This window comes from Vombatus ursinus, unplaced genomic scaffold (assembly GCF_900497805.2).
Source record: "Vombatus ursinus unplaced genomic scaffold, bare-nosed wombat genome assembly UNPS02005659.1, whole genome shotgun sequence".
Taxonomy (NCBI): domain Eukaryota; kingdom Metazoa; phylum Chordata; class Mammalia; order Diprotodontia; family Vombatidae; genus Vombatus; species Vombatus ursinus.
The window spans coordinates 10,175,104-10,199,321 of NW_020945437.1; the positions used below are offsets into that span (position 1 = coordinate 10,175,104).

The following is a 24,218-nucleotide window of genomic DNA, read 5'->3' on the forward strand; positions in this document are numbered from 1 at the left end:
TACAGGAAAATAGAAGGGGAAGAGGATAAGAGAAGGGGGGAGAGATAGAAGGGAAGGCAGACTAGGGGAAGGGGTATTCAGAATGCATGTCATCTTGGGGTATGGGGAAGGGTGAGATGGGGTGAAAATTTGGAACTCAAAATCTTGTGGAAGTAAATGTTGAAAACTAAAAGTAAATAAATTTATTAAATACTTAAAAAAATTAAAAAATTAAAAATTTTTTAAAAATTAAAAAAAATAAAAGAATCCTGGCCTATGGCATAAATAGATTTTCTTCTGTAGTGGTGAAAGGAAAGCCCAAATGATGCAATCAGAGATGCCTAGGGTATTGAAGTATGAACTCTGCATTGTGTTTAGCAATGGGGAAACAGAGATAAAAAATATATATATAGTAATAGTCCCTGCCCTCAAAGATTTTACATTTGAATAGGAGAGAAAAAGAAATACACACACACACAAACACATATATACATATATTGCTCTAAAGAGTGAGTTAAAACGCTAGCTTTGTTCAAAGTTCAGCTCAAGTTATCATCTCCTACTTGAGGTTTTTTATGATCCCCAGCTGCTCATGAATTCTCTCCCCACTCCAATTACCTTGTATATATACACTTACTATATATTTTATATCTATGTATATATGCATGTTGTTTTTCTTGATAGAATATAAGCTTCATGAAGCATAGACTGTTTTATTTGTATATTTGTTTCTCTAGTTCCAAACACATAGTAGGATTGTAATACATGTAAATGTGGATTGATTGAGTTAATATTGTGATTCTCAGAATTATTTTTTAAGGCATGGCCCTCTGGAAGGACAAAAGGGGATTGATATAGCTAGAAATCTAGGCAATATAAAAGCAAAAGATATCAATAAAATCTATTTTTAAAATAGTGGCTCTCTCAAGGACTTGTTTGATGCATAATACAGTGACATATAATTAATCCAACACTGTCAGTCAATGAAGTGTTTTACATAAGGGAATCTTTAAGATAACTGAGGCTGTCTCCTTCAGGCACTAAACTTTTAAAATTCTGAACTTTTTAATTGAAAATATATTGTACATTTCCCTACTTTCTTTAAATAGTGTATTTGTACTCAAATGGATGTGTGATCTCATTGATTTGATTCTTGCTCCAGTGGTCCAGATCTCAAGATACATATTCCTTCTCTTCCTGGGTGACTCTTGTTGTGTTGCTCCTTAGCATATTAACTCAATATACTGGACACCTTCCTCCAAGTCTTTTCACATTCGAGGGGTAAGAGAACAATATTCAATCTTCAATTGAATTTTCACATTCGAGGGGTAAGAGAACAATATTCAATATTCAATTCCACCTCTTGCGCTTAGCCTTCACAACATTACCAAATCACTACATTTTCTAACAATATATCTTTTGGATGATATTGCTTATGCCAATTCTTTCCTAAAAATTGCCCTTAGTAATGTGCTGTATCCACTTCAAAGGATCATAGCTTTAGAATGGAGGAGAATTCAGAAATCATCTAGTTTAGCACTTTCCTTTGATAAATAAGAAACCAAGGTCCAGAGATCACACAAGCCTTAAGTAGAAGAGCCAGAATTTGGACCCTGGTCAACTAGCTCCAGATCCAGTGCTCTTTCCAACATTCCTTATCTCTTCTTAGGTATTTTTCCATTTCCCTTTGGGTTGCTTCTGTAGCTAAATGTATCAGGAATAGAGTTTTGGAATTGAAGTCTGAAAAAGCCTCAATTTGAATCCTGCGTCAGACACTTATAAGCTATGCGACCCTAGACAAGTCACTCGACCTCTCTGGGCCTCAATTTCCTCACCTGTAAAATGGACATAATAATCAAACCTACCTCGCAGGGCTGCTGCAGGAATCAATGATAATAACAAAGGTAATTTTTTTTTTGTAAATCTTAAAGTCCTATAAAGGTTTACTTTGTGAATCTAAAAGTATTATACAATCACTGGCTATCATCACTATTATTTATTGTTATTATTTTGATTCTTTAGAGATTGTATTTTGTTCTATGATTGACAGCTATGGAGTATCACCAAGAGAATATTCATGTTAAGAAATTGGGTTTTGTGCCTGGGAGCAGTTAGATATAATTGAGTTTTTTCCTTGATTATGAAAATTAATATTTGTACTAATAATGTACATATAATGCTTAACACTTAAAGTGATGTAAATGTCTCCATTGTTACTATAAGGTAACACGAACAATCAGAGTAACAACTATATTAACCATTCCTGACATTAACAGCAAAGAGGTCTGCTGTCTTCTTCCTCAGGGCATTCATCCAGAAACAGGATTTGACAACCTCCCAAGACTGTTTAAATGTGATGACTACTATTCATTTCTGGTGATTCACACAGGTACAAATGATAGTTCTGTAAGCAGTCTAGAATATATTACTAAAGATGATTATATCTTAGACAAGGCACTGAAGACCTTAATAGCATAAGTTGTATTTTCTTAGACACTACTACAATCGAAGGCAAAGGCTTGAGAAGAGAAAGGTAGATTAGGGAAGTCAACAGCCTGATTCAGAAGGTGAATTTTTTGAATAGACTTTGGACATTGGTATCAGCTGAGGAAGTGTACACAATGATAAGATCAGAGATCTAGTGAAGCATCAAAACATTATAAAATTCTTTACTATTATTGGGAATTCAATAAAAATGATAGGGGAAATGACAAGAATGAAAAAAGGAACTTTCACTTTTTTTCAATAGTGTGATTATGTCTTTCAGATAGTTTTGTCACAGTTAGCTAAGAGGCCCTTCTTGAAACATAATAAAGTTATGGAAAAGTAAGTAGCTTCGTTTAGTTTTGAAAGTTAGAAAGGATGACTGTGGTGCTAATAACATGTAATCTAACTGATAAGTGAAATCAATTTGTCAAGGAGGAGCTTAGAGCAGCTAGATAACATCACTTTAAAGTGAAACATATTTCCATCATTGCATACCTAAAATATGTTGCCATCTAGGATAATATCTGATTTGAAATACTTTCATTATACTTGCTCCCAATGACCAGTTTGTTTTTGTTTCACAGATGGGCAAGGAGAGCATAAAAACAGAGTGAAAGATTTCCTAGTACTTTTGCTATTGTTCATTGTCATCTAATGGAAATGAGTTCCTTCCTTCAATAGGATGTGAAATAGTCTCTTCCCTGAGACAAGTCTTTCTGGAAAAACAAACAAACAAACAAACAAACAAAAAAAAAAACAATTGATCTCCATTTCCTGACTTTTTGCTTTTGCTTTTGGAGAAATCTGAACTTAGAGGAAGGGAAAATAAGTTATCACTATATGGATGATACTGTCACCAAATGAATATATGGAACCAAGTGGCCATCAGATAAATTGAGAGGCAGCATGGCATGGCACATTTTAAAGCATTTTTTACTGTCAGGAGCTGTGCAAAGTTCTTTTGGGGTTTTAGTTGAACTAGTTGGTTGCTGAGGTTTCTTTTGAGTCCAAAATCCTACTATTCCTTATTCTGCCCATTAACTGACTGTGTGAACTTAGGTAAATCATTTCACTTCCCTGGGCCTCAGTTTCTTCACCTGTAAAATAAGGGATAATAAATCACATCTAAGTCTTACTTCAAGTTTTAATTCTCCATATTATTTGCTTTTATCTCTATTGAGAACAAGTGGTGTGGTTTAAAGGAGTGCTAGATTTGGAGTAAGAGGGTCTGAGTTCAAATTCTGGCACTACTGCCTACTTAGTACGTGCGTGAATTTGAACAAGTCACTTAATGTCTCTGGTTGTTTCCTCATCTTAAGAGGTTGAGTTAGATAATTTCTAAAGTCTCTTTCAGCTCTAAATCTATGATTCTATGACCAAAAACAAAAAGAAGAGGCTGTAATTACAGCCTAAGTTAGTATTAGGGGAGGACTTCCTGAAGGTATTGATAGAGATTAGAAATGAGAATGTGTGTGTGGGGGGCTCTGTGATTTCATTGTTGTAAAAAGCTCTTCCATAAGAAATCTCCTTCTACTAATGCATATCTGCACTATCTAATCTTAGAGAGCTTTCTGAGGGACACTGAGGGATTAAGTGATTTGTTCAGAAACACAAGCAAAATATGCCAGCGACATCTCTTGAACACTGGTCATTTTGACTTTGGAGCTGGCTTTCTATGCACCAATCCAAATGGTCTCTCAGAAATGAGCTTATTAATGTAGAAAACATTTTGAAAAAATAAAAATAAGTGGAACTACAGAAATATAGTATATTATCATCTTTAATTTTATTCTTTTTTTTATGGGTTACTAAAAACTTATGAAATCTTTGGATGCCCTCACTTCACAACAAAGGTTAGGTTGTACACACAGGTTTTATAGCATTGTAATAAGGCAGAGGGCTGTACTAAGCTATTTTGAAGTTTCCTTCAAATTCTTAAGATTCTGTGATTCACTGATACCTACTTTTCATAAATACAGAATTGTTAGGTGGACAAATTGCAGCATTAGCTAAAAGAAAAGCAAATAACTAACCCCCCTCCTTGTTCCTCACCTTTTGATCAAAATAAAAACAGATGATTTTCATCAATTTTGGTATACAGTATAATCCAAAGTCTGATATATGAGGTTGTGAATCATTTTAGGATAGTTGGCATGAACCAAAAAAAAAAAAATCTAATGGTGCAGGATTCACTCTATCATTTTGAAAAGCAGTTGATTATTGAGAACCATGAATTTTACCAATCATCAAAATGTCTTATTGCCATGGCCATTTTGACTATTAAAATGCATGCATCGTCTTCTGGCATCCCCTGGTAATGTCCCCAACTAAAAATATTGCAGTACACCCCCATGCCAAATGAGTACTTTTCAGACTAATAATTCAGTGTATTCATATCTTAAGGTAACTGTGTGATTCATTTTTTAATGATAGTGGTTGCTAGCTGTAACTATGGAATGCATTGTCATGGAAACCATACTTTTTTTTTTCCTTCTAAATTTATACCAATGCTTGGTCAGGAAAGGCAATTCTTGAAAGAAAACAAACTGTAAATAAAAATGCAGATAGAAATATAACTTCTGTCAGGCCAATTCAAGTTACACTGGGAGGGAGGAGAAGCTGATAAAATAGGCAGATATTTAGGTCCCCAGGCCACAGCAAAGACTAACCAATATAAATGGTAAATTAAGAAAATCACTGGAGAACAGGCAGCCTTTGATACTGGCTTGAAATGACAGGTCAGAAGAAACCTGGATAATTTGGGAGAGCTTGTCACAGTCTGTTGGCACTGCACCATGGATAACTCACAATACTTTTCTGAGAGTGTGAAATCTACATTTATAGCCTAAGTGAATTGAGGGAATCTTGAACATCTTATTGAGAATCCATTGCCCCTTTGGAAAGCTTGTGAAGTTTTATTCATTTTTTAGGTGGGAACTCTCAGAGGGTTATATCTGATAATTGTAAATTTAAAATACTAGGTAAAACACACAAAGTGGACCTAAAGTTCTTTTAGTCTTTTTTTTAATCAGAGAATTGTCAGTTACAGTTTTAATTACTTGACTCACTTCGACCAATACCTATTTCCTAATTTTTTTAAAGTGTCTTGGCCAATATTGCCAGCTTTTAGGATAAAAATCCTTGATAGGTAGTTTCCACCTTTATTGGATGGTCAGACCAGGCCACACTATACCCATATTATAGTGTGAGCCTCCACACTAGAAAAAGAATCTGCTCATTGCTGTTTCTGGAAAGGAAAAAGTCTTTTCTCTAGGAGTTCATTATCATGTGGGCAGGACATCAGAAATGCCAGATATTAATTGTGGTGGGACTTAAGTAGGAGGAGTGATTGATGTGGGAATAAAAAGTTTGTGATGGATTGGATTTTATCATTCATAGGCTTCTTTTGTCTCCAAACTTCATTCCTCAGACTTTCCTTACTTAACACCTAGAATATATACTCACATATACAGACATATATCCTCACATGTATATACATATAGGTTTCATTCTTTTTTTTTTCTTCCAATATGCAACCACTATTATAAACAAAAATCACCATTAACTAGGGATGGGAGAAGGGAATATATTGACCATTGTATATTTCATTCATACTTGGAATTACAGCCTTAAGCTTGGTCTCAAGATCCAATCTCTTAGGCACCATCTCAAAAAAGACCCTTCCTTCTTCAGAGTTTCCAAAAGCCCCCAACCTGAAGCCATGAGCTCCAAAGCCCAATTGGAAGCCCTGAATGTCCAGCCGCCACTGAGGGGAGATACAGTACCTCGGAAGCAGCGCTTCTGCCCCACAATCTCAGCTCCCCACTGGCGTCTTTCCCAATCAACTTTATAGACTCATTCGCAGCTGACTGCGATCCATCAGGCTGTCTGTTTGTAAATGCGTGCCTGGAGAATGATCCCGCAGGGCTGGCGAGGCTTGGGTAAATGTTACTTGTAACCAGGTTTTCTCCCGAGGCAAACTCTAGCTCCTGCGATTTTCATCTTTCCGTATGTTAGTGCAGTGACTTTTGGCTTCGTGCTGAGATCCATCTCCCCTACAGCGTTTAAAGGTCAGAGCTCCTCCCGGGCAGTGACTCAATTGATTTTGTGCCCCCCCTCCCACCTTGTCCCTCCTCTCTCCCCCCTCCCGGGAAGGGAATCCTCTTTGTAATGCACAGAGAGAGAAGTGGCTTTCCCGCCCCACCGGCCCCCGTCTCTGCCTTCTCTTGGCTTTCTTCTCCCCTCCCCTCCATGACTATGTATTGCAGCAAGACACTGGCTTTTTACCAAATCAGGAGCTGCAGTATTTTTCTTCCGATGGAATAATTTCAGCCCACTTCAGCTCTCATGACACTCTTCTGTGATCGTGGAGAGTGGGCGGTCACATCCTTTTACATGCTAATACAGCCCCACCTACTTTTAACCCTACCCACTTCGCTTCCCTTTTTTTTTTCCTCCTCCAATTTCAACGTTAAAAAAAAAGCCAACCTCCTTCTCAGGGGAAAAAAAAATCCCAAACTAATTTCCCAGTGTTAGGAAATCGCGGACGGAGGTCCTCCGCTCAATGTTGCATCCTTGATTCACCCCTCGCCACCCAAGAGAGGCAAGGAGTGGAGAGCAGAGCAGAGCCCAGCGGAACCGAGGAGGGATGGAGCGGGACATAGGGAGCGATTACAGCAAGCTTCCTCTGACCAGCAGGAAAAAAGCAGAGAGCTGCTGAGCGGCATATGCCGCCAATCCATGTGCTGTGGGAGCGTCTTGTTGTCGTCCCACAGTAACCTGTCAGTGCTGCGGCCCTGAAGGAATGTCCCCTATTGTTAAGAACCCTGACTGTTTCACACCAATGATTTGCCACTGCAAAGTTGCCTGCACCAACAACACGTTGTCGTTGATGTTTGGATGCAAGGTAGGACATGGGTTAATAATCTGTAGTCCATGCATGCTACCTACAGCTTCAGGGACTCAACGAAAATCCCTTTAATGCTCAGACAGAGCGGAATGAACAGGAGACTTTCTCTTTGTATAAGAGGGGTGCTGGGGCCAGAGGGAACTTCATTTATGTTAGGCGATTTGTGGTGTTTGAAACGATAGTGGCCCGGAGGTGACTGGGCAGGTGGAGAGGGGACGTTTAATACACTGAATACTCTAAGCCTAGGATAGCTGAATGACTGATGTTGATTTCGAAATAATGGAGATTTGTCTTTACTCTTAGCTAATGAGAATGGGGTTCCTCACACTCTCCCGTGAGCTCTAGACAGGTTACCAATTATTCTGTAACCCAGAACAAATGAGGGCTTAATCTTGCCTGGAGGTGGTGAGTGGGGGGGGGGGGGGCGTCGCTGCTGTCTGTGATGTGACTGGTGCTGAACCTGGAGACAGCAGTTTACAAAATTCTACTTTGCAAAGGTTTGTCTCGGCGCTTATGTGATTTTGAAAGTGTTGATTTATGTTTATTTACTCTCCTAAATGTTTTCCTTTTGGGGTTTACAAAATCAATGTGAAACCCCCACAGGGAAACCAAATCAAAAGGTGGCGCAGTTACCAGGGAAGTTTTCAGCTAATAACTGACCCACCCCAGGTGCTTTTCGTTCTCTAGAAAATTAGGCTTCGTGGTTTTTGCAGAGGTTTAGTTTTTCACTTCTCCAGCGCGGAAATGTTTTATTCGAGTTGCCAGTGTACCTGAAATGTTTGATCCTCTGAATATTGACACTTTCAATGTGACAATGTCTTTAGTTACTGAGCCATCAATCATCACTCAGCAGCAATGTTCTTAGTGCTTGTCCCTACTTTTCCGTAGAAGATTTAACTCTTCCTTTTCTACGGAAAATACTGGTATATGTCTCTCCTGTACTCTTTAAAAAAAAAAAAAAGCTTCAATGCACATGACCAGAAATAGGCAAGTTCACTTTTCTCAATTATTAAAAATCACAAATGTTCTATTTCCTGGTAAGAGCCTCATCATAAAGGCAGAATTCAGGCAGAGAGACCACCTCAGGTAGTAGCATGAATACAACCTGCTCTTGGTTTTACACATCTTTCATAAATTTATCATGTGTGCCATAAGTGACATTTTTATAGTACTTTAAAGTTTGCAACATACAACTCATAGTTATCAACTCACTTGAGGCTCACCAACAACCCTGTGAGGTAGAAAGTGCAGCTATTATTATGTCTATTTTTACAGATAAGGAAACTGAATCAGGAAGATTAAGTGACTTACTTATGGCCACACAACAAGACCTATACTTTTTACTCACATTTTAGACCAAAAGCTCAATGAGGGAGATGATTTTCTCTTATTTATACTTTGTGCCTAGCTCTCTGTTTAATAAAAGTTCACTGACAAGAAGACTATAACTATGAAAATGGAAGAAGAATACATACACATCAGAATGAATGTAGTAAAGGTATAAAGATTAATTACAACTCCAGTTAAGAGATATGAGAAGGCACTACCCAATCCAGCCCCTAAAAAAGGTGGGACGTCTACAGGTGTTTCACATTGCACATGTTTTCAGACTTTTTCTATGTATTGATTGGTTGTGCTGATTTTTTTTTACTCTTTTTCTTTCTTACAGAAATGCTATTTATTATATGGGATGGCTTTTGGAGCCATAATTTTTGGAAAATTATGATGGCATGAAAAACATAAAACATAAAAAGCCCCCTTACTTTAAAACTATTTGTTAGCTAGCCTGAATGATTTCGGTTGTCTTGTGGGGGACAACATGAGATATAGTGAAAAGCAAGTTGGATTTAGAATACTAATTCTCCTACTTCCTACTTAGGTGACCTAGGTTGTCACGTACCTTCTTTGGGCCTTAGTTTACTCATTTGAAAGATAAGGTTAATGGAATTCATTGTATCTAAGGCCTTTTTTTCAGTTCTAAGATTCTATCTTCTGGGGTCAGAGATTCTGTTATATGGTCCCTTCTAGCTTAAACATTGTCAGTTCTGTCTTCTAACATCCATTTGTAAGACAATTTCCAATACTAATATTTCTGATTTCTGAGATATATAGATAAAGATACACACACATATACATACATATACATATGTCTCCTAAGATTGGTAAGTTTCACTTTTAGTAACTTTTGAACCATTATGTTCCCTACAGAATGAGATTTATCAGTAGGGGATCAATTATTATTGTAGTAACTTGATTCTCTTTTTTCACTACTTAAAGAGTTTATGGAGTTGTCAGAAGTTGTATGTATTAATTGTGGTTATAAAGTAGTTAAGAACTGCATGGTGTAGTCATGATAGTCATGGATTACTAGACTTGGAGATTTGGATTTAAATACCACCTCAAATATACCACCATATATTAACTGTATGATCTTGAAAAGTCTCTTAATTGGACCTCTCAGTTGACTTGTAAAGTGACAAGGTTAGATAAACTAGATATCATTTAGATAAACTAGACATCATTTCTTTTCAGTGGTATAAGTTTATCATAAGATCTTTTGAGACCACATTTTAGGGTGGACATTAATAATCTGACGCTTATCCAGGATAAACTAGCCTGCATGGTTAGGGGAATAGAAATCATGACATTTGGAATTGTTTATTTAGCTTGGAGAATAGATTCTTAAGGAGACATAATTTCTATCTTGAAAATCTGAGGAGTATTCAGGTGAAAAAGATTAATTCCATTCCTCTCCCCAAACAGCAACCACAGGACTAGTAGCAATAGTGTATATTAAGAGGAACTAGATTTTTACCCAATAAAAAGACAATACTTTGTAAAAGTTAGAAATATCAAAATACAGTGGACTATCTTATTAAGTGATATACCTTTAGACATTGGAGGTGTTTGTTGGGAAATTTAGAGGGAATTCATATTGGCTTTGCACTAAATGGCAGAAAGAAGGAGGGATAAAGTGGGAAGATCAGTACAATTTGGAGAAGATCTGAATTCAAATTCTCCTGCTGTCAATTGATTCATTGTGACTTTAAGTTAGTTAATCTCTGTAGGCCTAAGTTTTCTCATCTATCCAATGAATTAAGACTAAATGACCTCTATATCCTTCATCCTATTAGTCACAGAATCTCAGAACAAGAAGATACCTCAGAGGTGTCCTCTGTATCAACCTGTATCCTGCTAAAAATCTCTGAAGACTGATCATCCAAATTTTGAAGATACTGGTCAACTTTAAGGTTTTATAATTTTATACACACACATATCCACACCAATAAATGGAGAGTTATCCTTCCATACCACCACCACCTCTATTTTCAATATAATGCTATAATGGTATATATACAAGTAATAGTTTCAGGTTAACATCCATTCCAAATGTTTAAAAACTATTTCAAAGTGTTAAGTGATAATTAGTAAAGGTGAATTATTAGACAAGGGAAATTAAGCACAAATCACCAATCTAGTAAGATAGGCCAATGGCCTAGGGAATAGTGTCTAATTTGCATTCATGCCTTTGAGCATGTTTTCAAAGAGAAGGGTTCTTTGATTGCCTTAAGCATTCTCATGATTTTCAGATCCTGTTAGGAGAAAGTGCATATATTTTTACTTTATCATTCTAAATAAAACTTTATATTAAACATTCTTTTCTTTTATCTGGTTTCTCCTTTTTTTTAAAAAAAAGAAAAGATGCTTTTTAAAGAAAAGATATTGAACATACTTCAGATTAAAAGAATAAAATAAATTGAGAGATTATATGGAAGCAAAAAAAATCTAGCATGGATATATAAGGAGAACTCAATAATTTTTAGAGATACTTTTTAGCTGTTTTTTTTTTGTGATCTGACTTTATGACCTTTCAAAATTTTCATACTGGGCATTATAATTGTAGGTGTTACATTGTAATAAAATGTAATCCAACTTTGGGAGGCATTTTGGCATGAGAGTTAATTGTTAAAGACCCCAAATTTGAACACTGGCACTTCCAATGACTACCTAAGTTATCTTGAGTGAGTCCCTTAAGTTCTTTGTACCTCAGTTTCATCATTTGTAAATTGTTCATGAGGAGCATGTAAAATATTGGTTAAGAGCAGAAGTAAATACCATGATTTGATTAAACAATCCTTGAGCAGCTCTGCAAGAAACATTAGGGAAGGGATCATAACTTTTCTAAACTACGTATTCACATATTATATGCTTAATAAATATATGCTGAATTGAATAGAATTGATTTGCAGCTAGGGAACAGAAGGCTTTGGCGAATACTATATTTTGGAGCTGTCCAATTTGTAAGTGCTGAAAGCCTTGCTTAGATATATAAAAGTTCTCCAGAGAGGAAAAAAAAAAAAAGAACAATTCTGGGACTTGAAAGGAATGGAGACCAATAGTTTACCTTGTTCAGAAGGGAAAGAAGTAGCTGGTCCTTCTTTCCTCTTTCTCTTTTCTCTCCTCTATTTATCTTTTTTTTTTTCCTCTTCACCTTTCTTCATATTGAGAAACAGTTTGAGGTAGAGGAAGGAGAACTAAACTTGGTGTCTGATGGCCTGTTGTGAGTCCCTGGTTTACCACTTACTAGTTGAGTAAACTAAGGCAAGTTGCTTAACCTAACTGAGCTTCCATTATTTCATCTGTAAAATAGTTTTAATAATACCGATAGCATAATGAATGCTAGACTTTGCATTAAGATACCTAGGTTCAAATTCCAATTTTGATACTGACTAGATCATGATACTAAGCAAGTAATTTAACCTCTTTGTGCATGAGACAATTCATTTGGCTTTTGCTACTAAATCACAGTGGCATTTTGATCTGTGCCAGTGGATGGCATTCTTTTGATAGATTCATAGCTCCTTCACACATATGTGTAATACTTGCATGACCCATTTCATCGGGTTGTTGTGAGGACATCAATTTGTAAGCCATATGGTGATATAGACAATGATTTGCAGTTGTGTATTATGGTTCTTCTTTCTATGAATTAAAATCTGTTGAGCTGAACTTTATATCCATTGGTCCTAGTGCTGCTCCGTGAAGCCACACAAAATATCTTTATTCTCTGTAATTGTTTCTGTAGTTACTAGTAACTTTCTGTATCATCCATGTTAGCTGGCAATATATTTTTGCGCTTAAAATAATCTCTGATAACTAATTGCTTAGGCATAAGAATTTTGTTTACCTCAATGTGACCAGTTTAAAGCCTGCTTTTAGATACTTACAGGCATTTGCCACTTGTCAACATGAGTTAAAGGCTTATACTGGTAATCTATTTTGAGAATACTCAGTATATAGAAATTCAAACGTTAAAACGTTAAAAATGGACACATTGGAGAAAAACTTTTTTTTTTTTTACAAAAAGATGCTTTTCTTTGCAGAATCACTGTTCAGCACTGGGCAAGTTATTCCAGGGGAGTGAGATATAAAAGAAACCAACAAGTCTGAAAGTTGTTAGGGTATACAACTTTGGCTGCTTTTTAGATAGTGTCCATTATTAGAGTAGTAATAATTACACTGTATTCTCCCCTGATCAGACCATTTCTGGAGCACTGTGTTCAGTTCTGGGGACCCCATTTTAATAATGACAGTGAGACATTAGAGAAGTTAGAGCATATCTAGAGGAGAATAAACAGAATGGTGAGAGAACTAGAGATGATGCCAACAAAGATTGATTGAAGAAACTGGGAATGTTTTTCCTGAAGAACAGAAGACTCAAGGGAGACATGATAAGTGAGTTCAAGGATGGTGAAGGTGTGGTATCAAATATTAGAACTGAACTTGCTCTATTTGAGCAAGTTTACTCAACTAGTAAGTGGTAAACCAGGGACTAACAAAAGGCCATCAGACACCAAGTTTAGTTCTCCTTCCTCTACCTCAAACTGTTTCTCAATATGAAGAAAGGTGAAGAGGAAAAAAAAGTGAGCAGTGAGCAGAAATAGGTGTGATGGATAGAAGTAATACTAAGTGGAAAATATAAACTTGATGTAAGGGAAAAAAAAAAAAAACAACAACTTCCAAACAGTTGTTCAAAAGTGAAATGGGCTGCCTCTCAAGAGAACATGGATTTCTTGTTGTTTATTTTTGCTTCAGGTGTGTTATCTGTCCTGAGAAAATGCATTCTCCTTGAAGTCCTGGATAGTTACATTTCTACTTTTATAGCCCCAGTGACTGCTACTGACTGAAAGAGTCTTTTTTCAGGTATGAGATAGATTAGATGGTCACTGACTATGATTCTTATTTAATTTGTAAATACAGGGAAGATGTGGCAATAGGTGGAATTTGGCACAGTGGATGGAAAGTTTGATTTGAGGTCAGGAAGCCTGATTATGAATCCCCCTTTAGCCATTTACTAGCTGTGTGACTGTGGGTTTAGATCTCTAAACTCCTTCCAACTCTGAGATTCTTTGATACTGTGACAGCAGCCTCGACTTCCCAGACTGGTAATTCTAGTAACACTATGCTTGAGGACAAGTCAATGTGTTTCAGTTTCTCCATCTATAAAACAGATCTCACACTTACTTAGCTGGGTAGGTGGAAGAACATTTAAATTCTTTGTGACAGTGATAACAATCTGGTGATTATCACATTACAGATGGGTTCTACTTTCAAGTTGTTTCTCAGGTATGGAGACTATAGATAGGCAATAAAATTGGAAAAAGTATCAGCTTCTCATATTACACGAGCATGACCATAAGTAAGGGAGATCAAAACTCAAATGGAAGGCATTTTAAAAATACACTGGATGGTATTAGCAATTTCTATGAATAAAATGATAATAATAGCTCTGTAGTAATTCAGGATACAAAAATGATTTATTCATGACAGCCCTATGAAGCAAGACATGTAAGTATTTTTAGCCTTGTTTTACAGATAAGGAAACTGAGGTTCCAGAACAGTAAAATATCTTGCCCATGTGGCCTGGGAAGCAAGGTATACAAACCTGAAAAGCAAAATGAAGCCAATGCAATATAATGGCTGCCTGAATTGGTGTGGGAACAGAAAATGAGAGTTGAATTTTGGAGCCACAATTGGCAGGTCTTGTAGACTGGTTGTGTAAAAGGTCTGAATAGGCAGAGTGATACAGTAGAAGAAACACTGTCTTTTGAAATGGAGGGAGAGAATAAGAATTTATTGAGCACCTACTATGTGCTCAGATTGTGTTAAGAGCTTTACAAATATTACCTCACTTGATTTTCACAACAACCCTGTGGAATAGGTGAACCTGAGTTCAAATATTGCTCCTGTCACTTACTACCTATATGACTTTGGGCAAATCATTTAACAGTCAGTCAATAAGACTTCCTAAATATCAACTCTGTGCCAAGCATCTTACTATACATTGGGAATAGAATTACAAATAAATGTAGCAGCCCCTACTCATTCCCCTTTGGCTATACTTCTGATTCTCTCTGGACTTTGCCACCATGACTCAGTTGCCTTCTAACTCACTTCATCCCTCTTCCATGCCAGCCCTATTTTCCTATTGTTGAGTTCCTTCTACGGCCACCATTTTGGAGACAGGACCAGTTTGGCTATGTATCATTCCTCTTCAAGCTGACTTTCTCTGAACACTGTATCCCTGGATGGGCATCTTCTCCTCCTCCTCCCCTTTTAAACTCTCTTTAGTGTTTTTTGTCCCTTCATAAGCTTCTTGAAGACAGAAACCATCTTTCTTTTTGCATGTATTTGTATCCTCAACCTAAGAAAAGTACTTGGTGCATAGTAGGTGTTCAACAAATGCTTATTTCCTGCAAGCCTACTTAATCCAACTCCTCCATTCTACAGATGAGGAAACTGAGTGTCCCCCTCCCCGAAAAAAAAAGCTAGGCAGATAGCCATTTCTATTGGCTCCCAGACTATTTTTACTATAGGCTGTACCTGTTTAGGAACTCAATTTCCTTTTCCATATATACACACAGCTTGTGTAGCCTGGACTCTCTGACAATAGATTCCTCCTTATCCAATGGTGCCCATTTCTACTTGAGCTATTCCAAACCCTAGGGTCATCTAAACCCTATTTTTTTTTAAAAAAAAGAAGTTTTCTCATTTTTATTTTTCAGGTTATGTGTATTTTTTTAAAAATAATGATCCTCCTATTGCCTTCCCTCCCAGTTAAACAAGTTAAATAAATAAAAGGTCTGAAAAACAAACACCTGAAAATATATCTACATTATTTGGCAAAACAAATTCTTGTGTAAGCCATGTCCAAAAGTATATGTCATTGTATTTTAAGTTTATCACTTATGTGATAAAGGAAGTGAATGGAAGGTTTCATCTTTATTCTTTTAGACTCGTGTGAGCAGAATTCTAAAGTTTGTTTTTCTCTAAAATGTTATCACTATATAATTTGTTCTAGTTTTTCCTGCTTCTGTCTGCACCAATCCATAAAGGTCTTCTCAGTTTTCTTTGAAATTGTCTATTTGATTGAGATTTTCCATTTTATCATTTTTTTATTTTATTTTATTTTTTTGTTTTGGTGAGGCAATCAGGGTTAAGTGACTTGCCCAGGGCCACACAGCTAGTAAGTATTATGTTTCTGAGGCTGGATTTGAACTCAGGTCTTCCTGACTCCAAGGCCAGGGCTCTATCCATTGCACCACCTAGCTGCCCCTTATCATTTCTTATAGCACAAGAATATGGCGCAATCTGTTTAGAGATTCCCTATAAGAGGACACCCTCTTAGTTTATAATTTTTTGGCTACCATAAAAAAGAGCTGCTGTAATTTTTTAAACATATCAGTCTTGTTCCTCTTTCTTTGATTTCTTTGGCATATGGACCTACTAGTAGTAAAGCTTCTTCTGAAAACTGCCTGTTCATTTCTTTGACAATTTCTCTATTTGGGAATGGCTCTTAGTCTTATGAATTTGAATCAGTTCCATATATATATACACATATATCTTGGATATGAGAACTTCATCAGAGAAACATGCTACTAAGTTTTTTTTTTTTTACTAGTTACCCATTTCTCTTCTGTTTTTTAATGCATTAGACTTATTTAAAAAAAAGCTTTTAAAATTGTATATAATCACTATTGTCCTTTTTATTTTCTGTGATCCTTCCTATCGCTTGTTTAGCCATGAACTTTTCCCCATCCACATATCTAAAAGGTAATTTCTCCCTTGCTTATCTGTTTTTTAATGAGATGACATTTCATATTTAGGCATGTATCCAGATGCCTACTCTCAAAGAGCTTATATTCAAATGGGGGAGTGAAGCACTTATATAGGAATATGCCGAATAAATATGAAGAGAACTTTTCTCATTAGTAAAATGCAAGAGATGCACAAGATTACCTTTGAGCCCCTTCTAGCTCTAGATCTATAATATTATAAGGATATTTCAAGATCTCAATTTTTGAAGCCAGGAAGAACAGATAAATGGGTCCATGGACAGAGAGATAGAAGTTGGGAAGGGAAGTCAATTTGCAGGGTTGGGGCAGGATGCTGATGAGGGCTTCATTGTCATAGGCAACATTAAAACAAGCCTTTTAAAAATACCTTATTTGGTCCTTATAACAGAGTCATGAGGCAGATCTTCAAAGCATTATTATCCTCCATTGTATAGAGGATAAAACCTAGACTCAGAAAGTTGGGGTGATTTGCCTATAGTGACATAATTAAATATTGGACACTGGATTAAAACCGTGTCTCACCTGAGTTCAAGCCCAACAATTGGCTATGAGGTGATAGAATCCAAATGGAAATGCCCTGAAACAGTTGTGAAGATATGAAATGGGGGTAAATGATCAGGAATTGTGATGCCAATTGCAGAGATATTTGCCTAGCAAGGACAATAGAAGCCATGAAAGTAGATCAAATGATATTGTCTGAGAATGAATGTGAACAGTGAAGAGCAAAGTGACAAGGGAAGAGCCATAAAAGGTTAGTTAAAAGTGAAAATGTCTAGAACTCACAAAAATTTTAATTTGACACCTGTGGTTATTTCTATGGATGCACAAACAAACTTGAAGAAAATTTTTAAGATATCCAAACTTTGTAATGTTTGCATATTTTGAGGTTCATCTATCACTAAATAGACTCTGTCTTAACCTATTAACACAGTATCAGTGTGTTATCACCAGAGAAGGCAATGACTAGAAGTTTATATAATTTGTACTTAAGAAAAAAAAACTGACCTGGAAAAGGAAAATGAAAAATGAGCTAATGAGCAAAATCAGTGCAGAATGTACCTAGCAAGCAGGCCAGGCAAAACTTTGGTTGAGTCACTTCAAACATTTAGCTCTTTCCCCCACCCCCACCCCCCCCAAATTGCTGTTGAGTCTACAGAATTCAAGATTGTGATATGACCCAGACTTGGTTGAATCATTTATAAAGCCTTTTTGGATTGAACTTATTTAGAGAGATTCAGGATTAGCCCAGAAGGTTACCTGGTGAGTAATAACAATTCAATTTCTGTATAAGCCTAGGTCTTAGAGAGCACTTTCTTAACAACAGCTCTGGAAGACAGTGCAAGTATAAATAGCCCTATTTTATAGACGAGAAAACTAAGGCTCAAAAATATTGAAATGTTCTTCCAAGATGCCATGGCTATTTAGTGTCAAAGCTGAGATGTGAATCCAAGTCTATTACCTCCAAAGCCAGAAATTTTTTCACTATAGTATCTTGCCTTTTAGATGAGACTTGTCATTTATTGTGTTGTTCGTAGGTTGGTAGATGACAGAATGCATAGGGTGTCAATCTTGGATTTGGGAAGACCTGAGTTCAAATCCTGCCTCAGATACTTCCCAGCTGTGTAACTCTAGGCAAGTTACCCTGAGCCTCAGTTTCTCCATCCATAAGATGGAGGGCAATAGTAGCACCCACCCCACAGGGTTTTTGTGAGCATCAAATGAGGTAACATATATAAAATGCTTTAAAGATCTTTAAGCACTATATACATGCCAGATAATATTACTTCACTTTAGCGACTTGCCTTTGAAAATACTTGATTTAAAGCTTTATAGCCAGGGTGTCCCAGGCACATAACTTGGACTATGCATTAAGTAATGGAGCTGTGTAGGTGTTTGGGAATAAAAGAACTGAGAACCAGAAATGGTCACTTCCGTCTTTTGCTTGCCAGAAAAAATACAGAGTCATTAGGCTGGCACTCAAGACTCTTCACAATCTGGCTTCATCCTTTGGTTGTTACCTTACCTCAAACTCCTTCAGTGCAACCAATCTGGCCTCTGTTTTCATCCTCTCCTTGTGTGTGCCTTTGCTCATATCACCCTACAAGATCTCCTTGCCTATCTTTGCCTGCTCAGAGACTTTCAAGGCCCAATTTCAACTCTCCAGAAATTTCAGAACCTCCAGCCTTTCAGAACTTCCAGTCCTAGAAGTGATCTGGCCCTCAGTATTTCTCTCATAGCACATTGTTTAGACCTCTCCTTAGCACTTAACACTTTAATTTGTGTTGTGGTTATCTATGTATTGTGTGTTACCTTCTTGAGGTTAGACACCACCTTGTTCACCTTTTTCCCAATACTTGTCCTTCATAAATGTTTTCTGACCACCACAACATCTGTCATATTTGTTCCTTCTCTTACCTAAGTCAACCTTTTCCTTAGTTCAAACCTTTTTCACCTTTTGTCTGGACTATCACATTAGCCTTCTAATTAGTCTCTTTGCATCCAGTGTCTCTTCTCTCCAGTTAATTCTACACAAAATAGAAGTGATCCTCCATGTATGGAATACACTACTTTCTCACCTCTGACTCAGAATTGCTAGCATCCTCCAAAGCACAGATTTTACATGAGGCTTTTCCTGATGAACCTAGTTTTAATGTGCTCTCTCTTTGAAATTACTTTGTATATACTCTGTGTTTCCTTATCTTTATGTATGTCAATTCCACTCCCAGTAAAATGTCAATTCCTTGGGACAAAGACTATTTTTGTTACTGTCTATTTATCTTCAACTCATGACACAATAACCTTACCCATAGTAGGCACTCAATACATTTTTGGTGAATTGAAATATATAAATTTCCATAACTTATTTGGGAATGGGGGATAATCTATTTTATAATGTAACCAAATTCCCATACCTTAGGGAGTAAATCTATCAAACATTTATTAAGCAGTGTGTGAAGCACTATGCTAAGCTCCTCTCTATTAATGTTTTTTGAAAAGTCATGGCCTAACTCCCTAATAAATCACAGACTGGACTTCCTGATGTAGCATTGGATGAGGCATTAATTATGATATTAATGGATTTCTCACTGATGTTTATGTAGAAGAATGTGCTGGGTCATATTATGTGCCTGAGTGCCCTAGTACAGGATCAAGAGTGGTGTCATATCTTTTACATGCTAGTTCAAATGACTGGGTCAGGATGAATGAAAACATTGTCCAATGTGATGGTTCCCAGTTGTCTCACAAATAAAGTAGTGTTTGAGGAATGCAAATGTGGACAACAAGCCAAAATATTTTTACATTTTTAAAAGGAAAAAAAATAAGCATTGCTCTTAGACAATCGTTTATTGTATTATCTTTATTGTGGTTTTTCCAAATCTGTGAGGTAGTTTAAATCCTTTTGTTTCATGACTGCTGTTGGAAAAAATTCATTCATTATAGATTATAGGCCATAGGAAAATGAACTGGTCTAGCATCCATGTTTTATATTAAACCAATTAGGAATTTATGATACCATAAATGTGTATTTCGCCTAAGAACAAGACTAGATGAGATATGCTAATTTTGATATAGCCTAATAATGGGTCTGTGCACCCAATAGACACTAAAATGTTAATTGGCTGATTTTCCAGTGACTAAGTTTCTCAATTTGATTCCAGAGTAATACCTCCAAACATACTGCAATTTTGCCAAGTACCTATTTGTACCTCACATATTAATTAATTAGTACCTATTATATGCTCACCATTATGCTTGACTCTGTGGGTGGAGGTGGGTGGAGAAGATGATAATAGCAATAATTCACATTTTTATGTTCAGTTGTAATCTGTAATTTCTTTCTTTTTAAAGATGTGATATATTTTGTATTGGTGCAACATATACTTCCCAAGAAACACTAGAAGGGCCCCACCCCCATGATGGACATTCCCCAACAATGTTTAAGCAAAACCATCTAATGATCAATGAATGAATAATCAAGCATTTATTAAGCACTTACTCTAAGTCAGGCACTGTGCTAAGTGTTAGAGATACAAGGATAGGTAAATATGGCAGTTTTTTTCTCCCTGAAAAAGTTTATATACTAATGGGGGAAGACAGCACATATAGGGAACACTAGAAGGTAGGGGATGCAGGGAAGGAAGGAAAGAATGGGACAAATATTTTTAAGTGTGTAGGCATTGTGTTAACTGCTTTACACATATCTAATTTGATCCTCAAAAGAACCATGAGAAATAGGTGCTCATATTACCCCCATTTTACAATTAAGGAAACTGAGGCAGACAGAAGTTAAGTAACTTGCTAAAGGTCACAGAGTTGGTAAGTATCAAAGACCAGATTTGAACTCAGGTCTTCCTGACTCCAGATCCAGAACACTACCCTCTGCAACACTTAACTAGTTCATTTCCACCCTTTTTATAGATGAGAAACATGAGCCTCAAAAGAGATGGAGTGCCCCATCAATGGTTATATAGTTAGATAGTAAGTGGTAGAGCCAGGATTTCATCTCAGCTTTTCTGAATCCACTCCAACTCTCTTCTGAATATAAAACGCTATCCTTATTTCAGTCGGTAGTGACTTGTATTTGTTCAGGATTTAAGTTTGAGGATCTGGGCCAGATTTCCAAAGTAATTCCTGCAAAATCCAAAGTGTCTTTACTTATGTTAAGGGAAGGGGAAGCAGGTTGTTAAAAAGCTATAGAAAGAAATAGTATATTTGTCTCCTCATTTGTTCATTGATTTCTTCAACAATGATTTATGACGATTTGACATTTACATAGAGCTTTAAATGTTGCCAAACACTTTTCACATGCTCTCATTTGTGTTTTACCAACAACCCTGTGAGAGTCAGGTATTATTATTCCCATTTCACAGAGATATAAATGAAGTTCAGAGATGTTCAGGGTCTCATCCAGTTGTCACAAAGGAGCAAGACTTGAACTTGAGCCTCCCAAACTCCAAGTCTATCTTCTATAACACACTATAACACACTAGATGTTATAGTAAGCACTGATGGGGACAAAATGATCATTGAAATAGGTTCTATACCTACTAAAACAGAACAATAACTGTATGAGAGAGATTAAAAAAGTACTCTACAAGGTTTCACTGAAGAAACCAAGATCATTTCTCACTGGAAAGATCAGAGAAGGCTTAATCATATTTGATTTGGGTCTTTAAAGAAAAGAGGCAGTGTGACATAATGGATACAAAGATGGCCTTGGAGTTAAGAAGACCTAAGTTAAAAAAACAAAAGAAACAAACAAAAAAAAAAAAAACACCAGACATTTAACAACTGTGTGACACTGGGTAAATACTTAAAATGTCTCAAAGACTTAGTTCCCCTATCTGTAAAATCAGGATGCTAATAGCACAGACCTCACGGGACTTTGATGAGGATCAAAATACAGTAATAGGCGTAATATGCTTTACAAACATTAAAATGTTGCAAAAATGCTACCTATTGTTACTATTAACACTCTTTGCTCAACTTATTTTTTGAATTTTAGCTTCTCATCATTAGCCATTCCACCTTGGCAATTTTTCTGCCTAGAAGACTGCTCTTCTGATTAGTGATTCCCTGGCCTGGACCATCATTTCAGAAGTGGCTGTAGCCATCCTTACTTGACTCCCAGCTCAACCTCCTATCTGAGTTTCTCAGCTTCTTCCATAACACCCTGGACCCCTTCTAATTGGTACCTTCTCTTCTTCCCCTCCTCTTTCCAATTCTCCTTGGCTAATGCAGGTGGATACTTTCTTTGCAAGTTATAGTCTTAGAAATTTCCCCATAGCCCCGAGAGATTATTTGATTTGCCCAAAGTTAGGCTACCAATATGTGTCAGAAGTACGACTTGAACTCAAGTCTTCCTGCCTCCAACACCAATTTTCTATCCCCTACAACATGCTTCCTCTCCTTACTATTGCTATTATTACTATCATTATTTGGGTTAGGGGTAGAGAATGTTGTGTGAGTGAAAGTGGGTCACCTGGATCAATTCTGTTGTTTTATGTTGGGAGAATAGAAAACTTCTCCCATACCATTGGATGCCAGTAGACAGCTCTATGGAGATCTGAAGCAGGGCTGTGTCCTTGGCATTCACCAGTAGAGCCAGGGAACATATCTGGCAGGTCCTGTGCACTGCAGAGATGGTGAGGCTGACCAATCAGTAATGGGTAGAAGCCAAGTTACACATTCTATAAGTGGTGACGAGAGAGGAGTCCCCACATTGCACAGTCGTAGAGTATTAGAGCTGGAAATTACATTAGGAGTCATTGAGCTATTTCCCTTCATTTTACAGATGAGAAAGTAGTTTGACTAAAGCTAGTAAGTGTCAGAGCTGGGATCCCAACCCCACCTTTTCAGATGTGTAGGTCAGCACTGTTCTTTGTACCTTGCTACCTCTTTCCTTTCTAATTGTGCTGAGAGGCAATGCTCAGAGTGAGAGTCTTTCTCCTCCCATACCTTGAGGATGCTGAACTCACCATGTGACTCTGAGCAAGTCATTAACATTGGTTTTCTTCTTTCAAATTGTGGATGATTCCATAATAGAATTATGAGGGTATTCTTATACACAAAGAACATTTTGGTGGTAGAGAAGATACTGTAATGGATAGATGGTCAATATTGTTATCATCAGAGTTAATTCATGCTCTATCATATTCTAGTTGATGACCATTTTTCCTCTTTTGCTCTCGCCTTCTTAAAAAGTTAGTTTTGAATAATAGTAAACCATGTTTTCCTCTGTGTTTTCTATGTTTTCCTTTCTTAAAAGAGCCCAATAACCATGCAAGAGAAAAAGATGCCTCTTTGGAATTCTAATGCCTGCTTAATTCCCAAGGAAGCTATCTCGAGGTTTTGTTAAATGAAAACATTTTTTCTCCATTTTTGAGCTGTGTGTGTTGGAGGAGTTATGCTCCAAGCAAATTGCTACAGTTGGTATGTAAACCCCAGGAAAAAGGTTTTATAATGAAAATACTGACAGGTTCTTATCTCTAGCAGTATGAGTAGTGTTGCTATGATCTCATTTATTGTAGAAACTGGATTCTTATTTTGGCCAAAGAGGAGGGCAAGCTTCCTCCACAGCTTTGATGTAGCGAATTTTTTTATCTTGAAAAGTTCATGCAGAAAGAGCTGGAGGGAAATGGGAAGACAGAAACGTATGAAGGGTAACCTCTATACCTGAGGTAATGCATTACCTCAAATTGCAGTCCATTTTGTAGTTGAATATGACTGGATAGTGGGGTATAGGTTGCTGGCTCATTGAAAGAATTGTTTCTTTGGAATTAGATCGTGGAGTCATTGAATGAAAACTAGAAGGGACTTCAGAGGTCTTCTAGTCCAACCCCCTAATCTTATAAATGAGGAAGAGATATGCCTGAGGTGAAACAGGTGGTAAGTGGCAGACCCAGCTTGTGAGACCAAGTCTATCGACTCGAAAACCAGCTTTCTTTGACTTTTGGTGCACCCACTTATAAACATCTAGAAACCCAAGGTTGTACTGAGAGAAAGAATTAGAAGTCATCTAATCTAATCCCTTGCCTTAGAAGTTCAAATCCAGCCTCAAACACATACTAGCTGACCCTGGGAAAGTCATTTAACCTTTGTATACTTCTTCATCTGCAAAAATAGGATATTACAATTAGTCTTGTATTCTTCACTTAAAGGACTTAAGTGATGGAGAACTCACTAAATCATGAAGTAAACTCTTC

At 36.8% G+C, this 24,218-nt stretch overlaps 1 protein-coding gene across 1 annotated transcript in view; it reads left to right on the forward strand.

Annotated features, from left to right (window-relative positions):
• Nucleotides 1-7,270: 7,270 nt before the first annotated feature.
• DLG2 (discs large MAGUK scaffold protein 2) overlaps nt 7,271-24,218 on the forward strand; it is a 1,559,742-nt gene continuing 1,542,794 nt past the window's right edge. The window contains exon 1 of the mRNA XM_027848244.1: nt 7,271-7,372. Coding sequence (XP_027704045.1) covers nt 7,271-7,372 — 102 coding nt within the window. The remainder of the gene's footprint in view (nt 7,373-24,218) is intronic.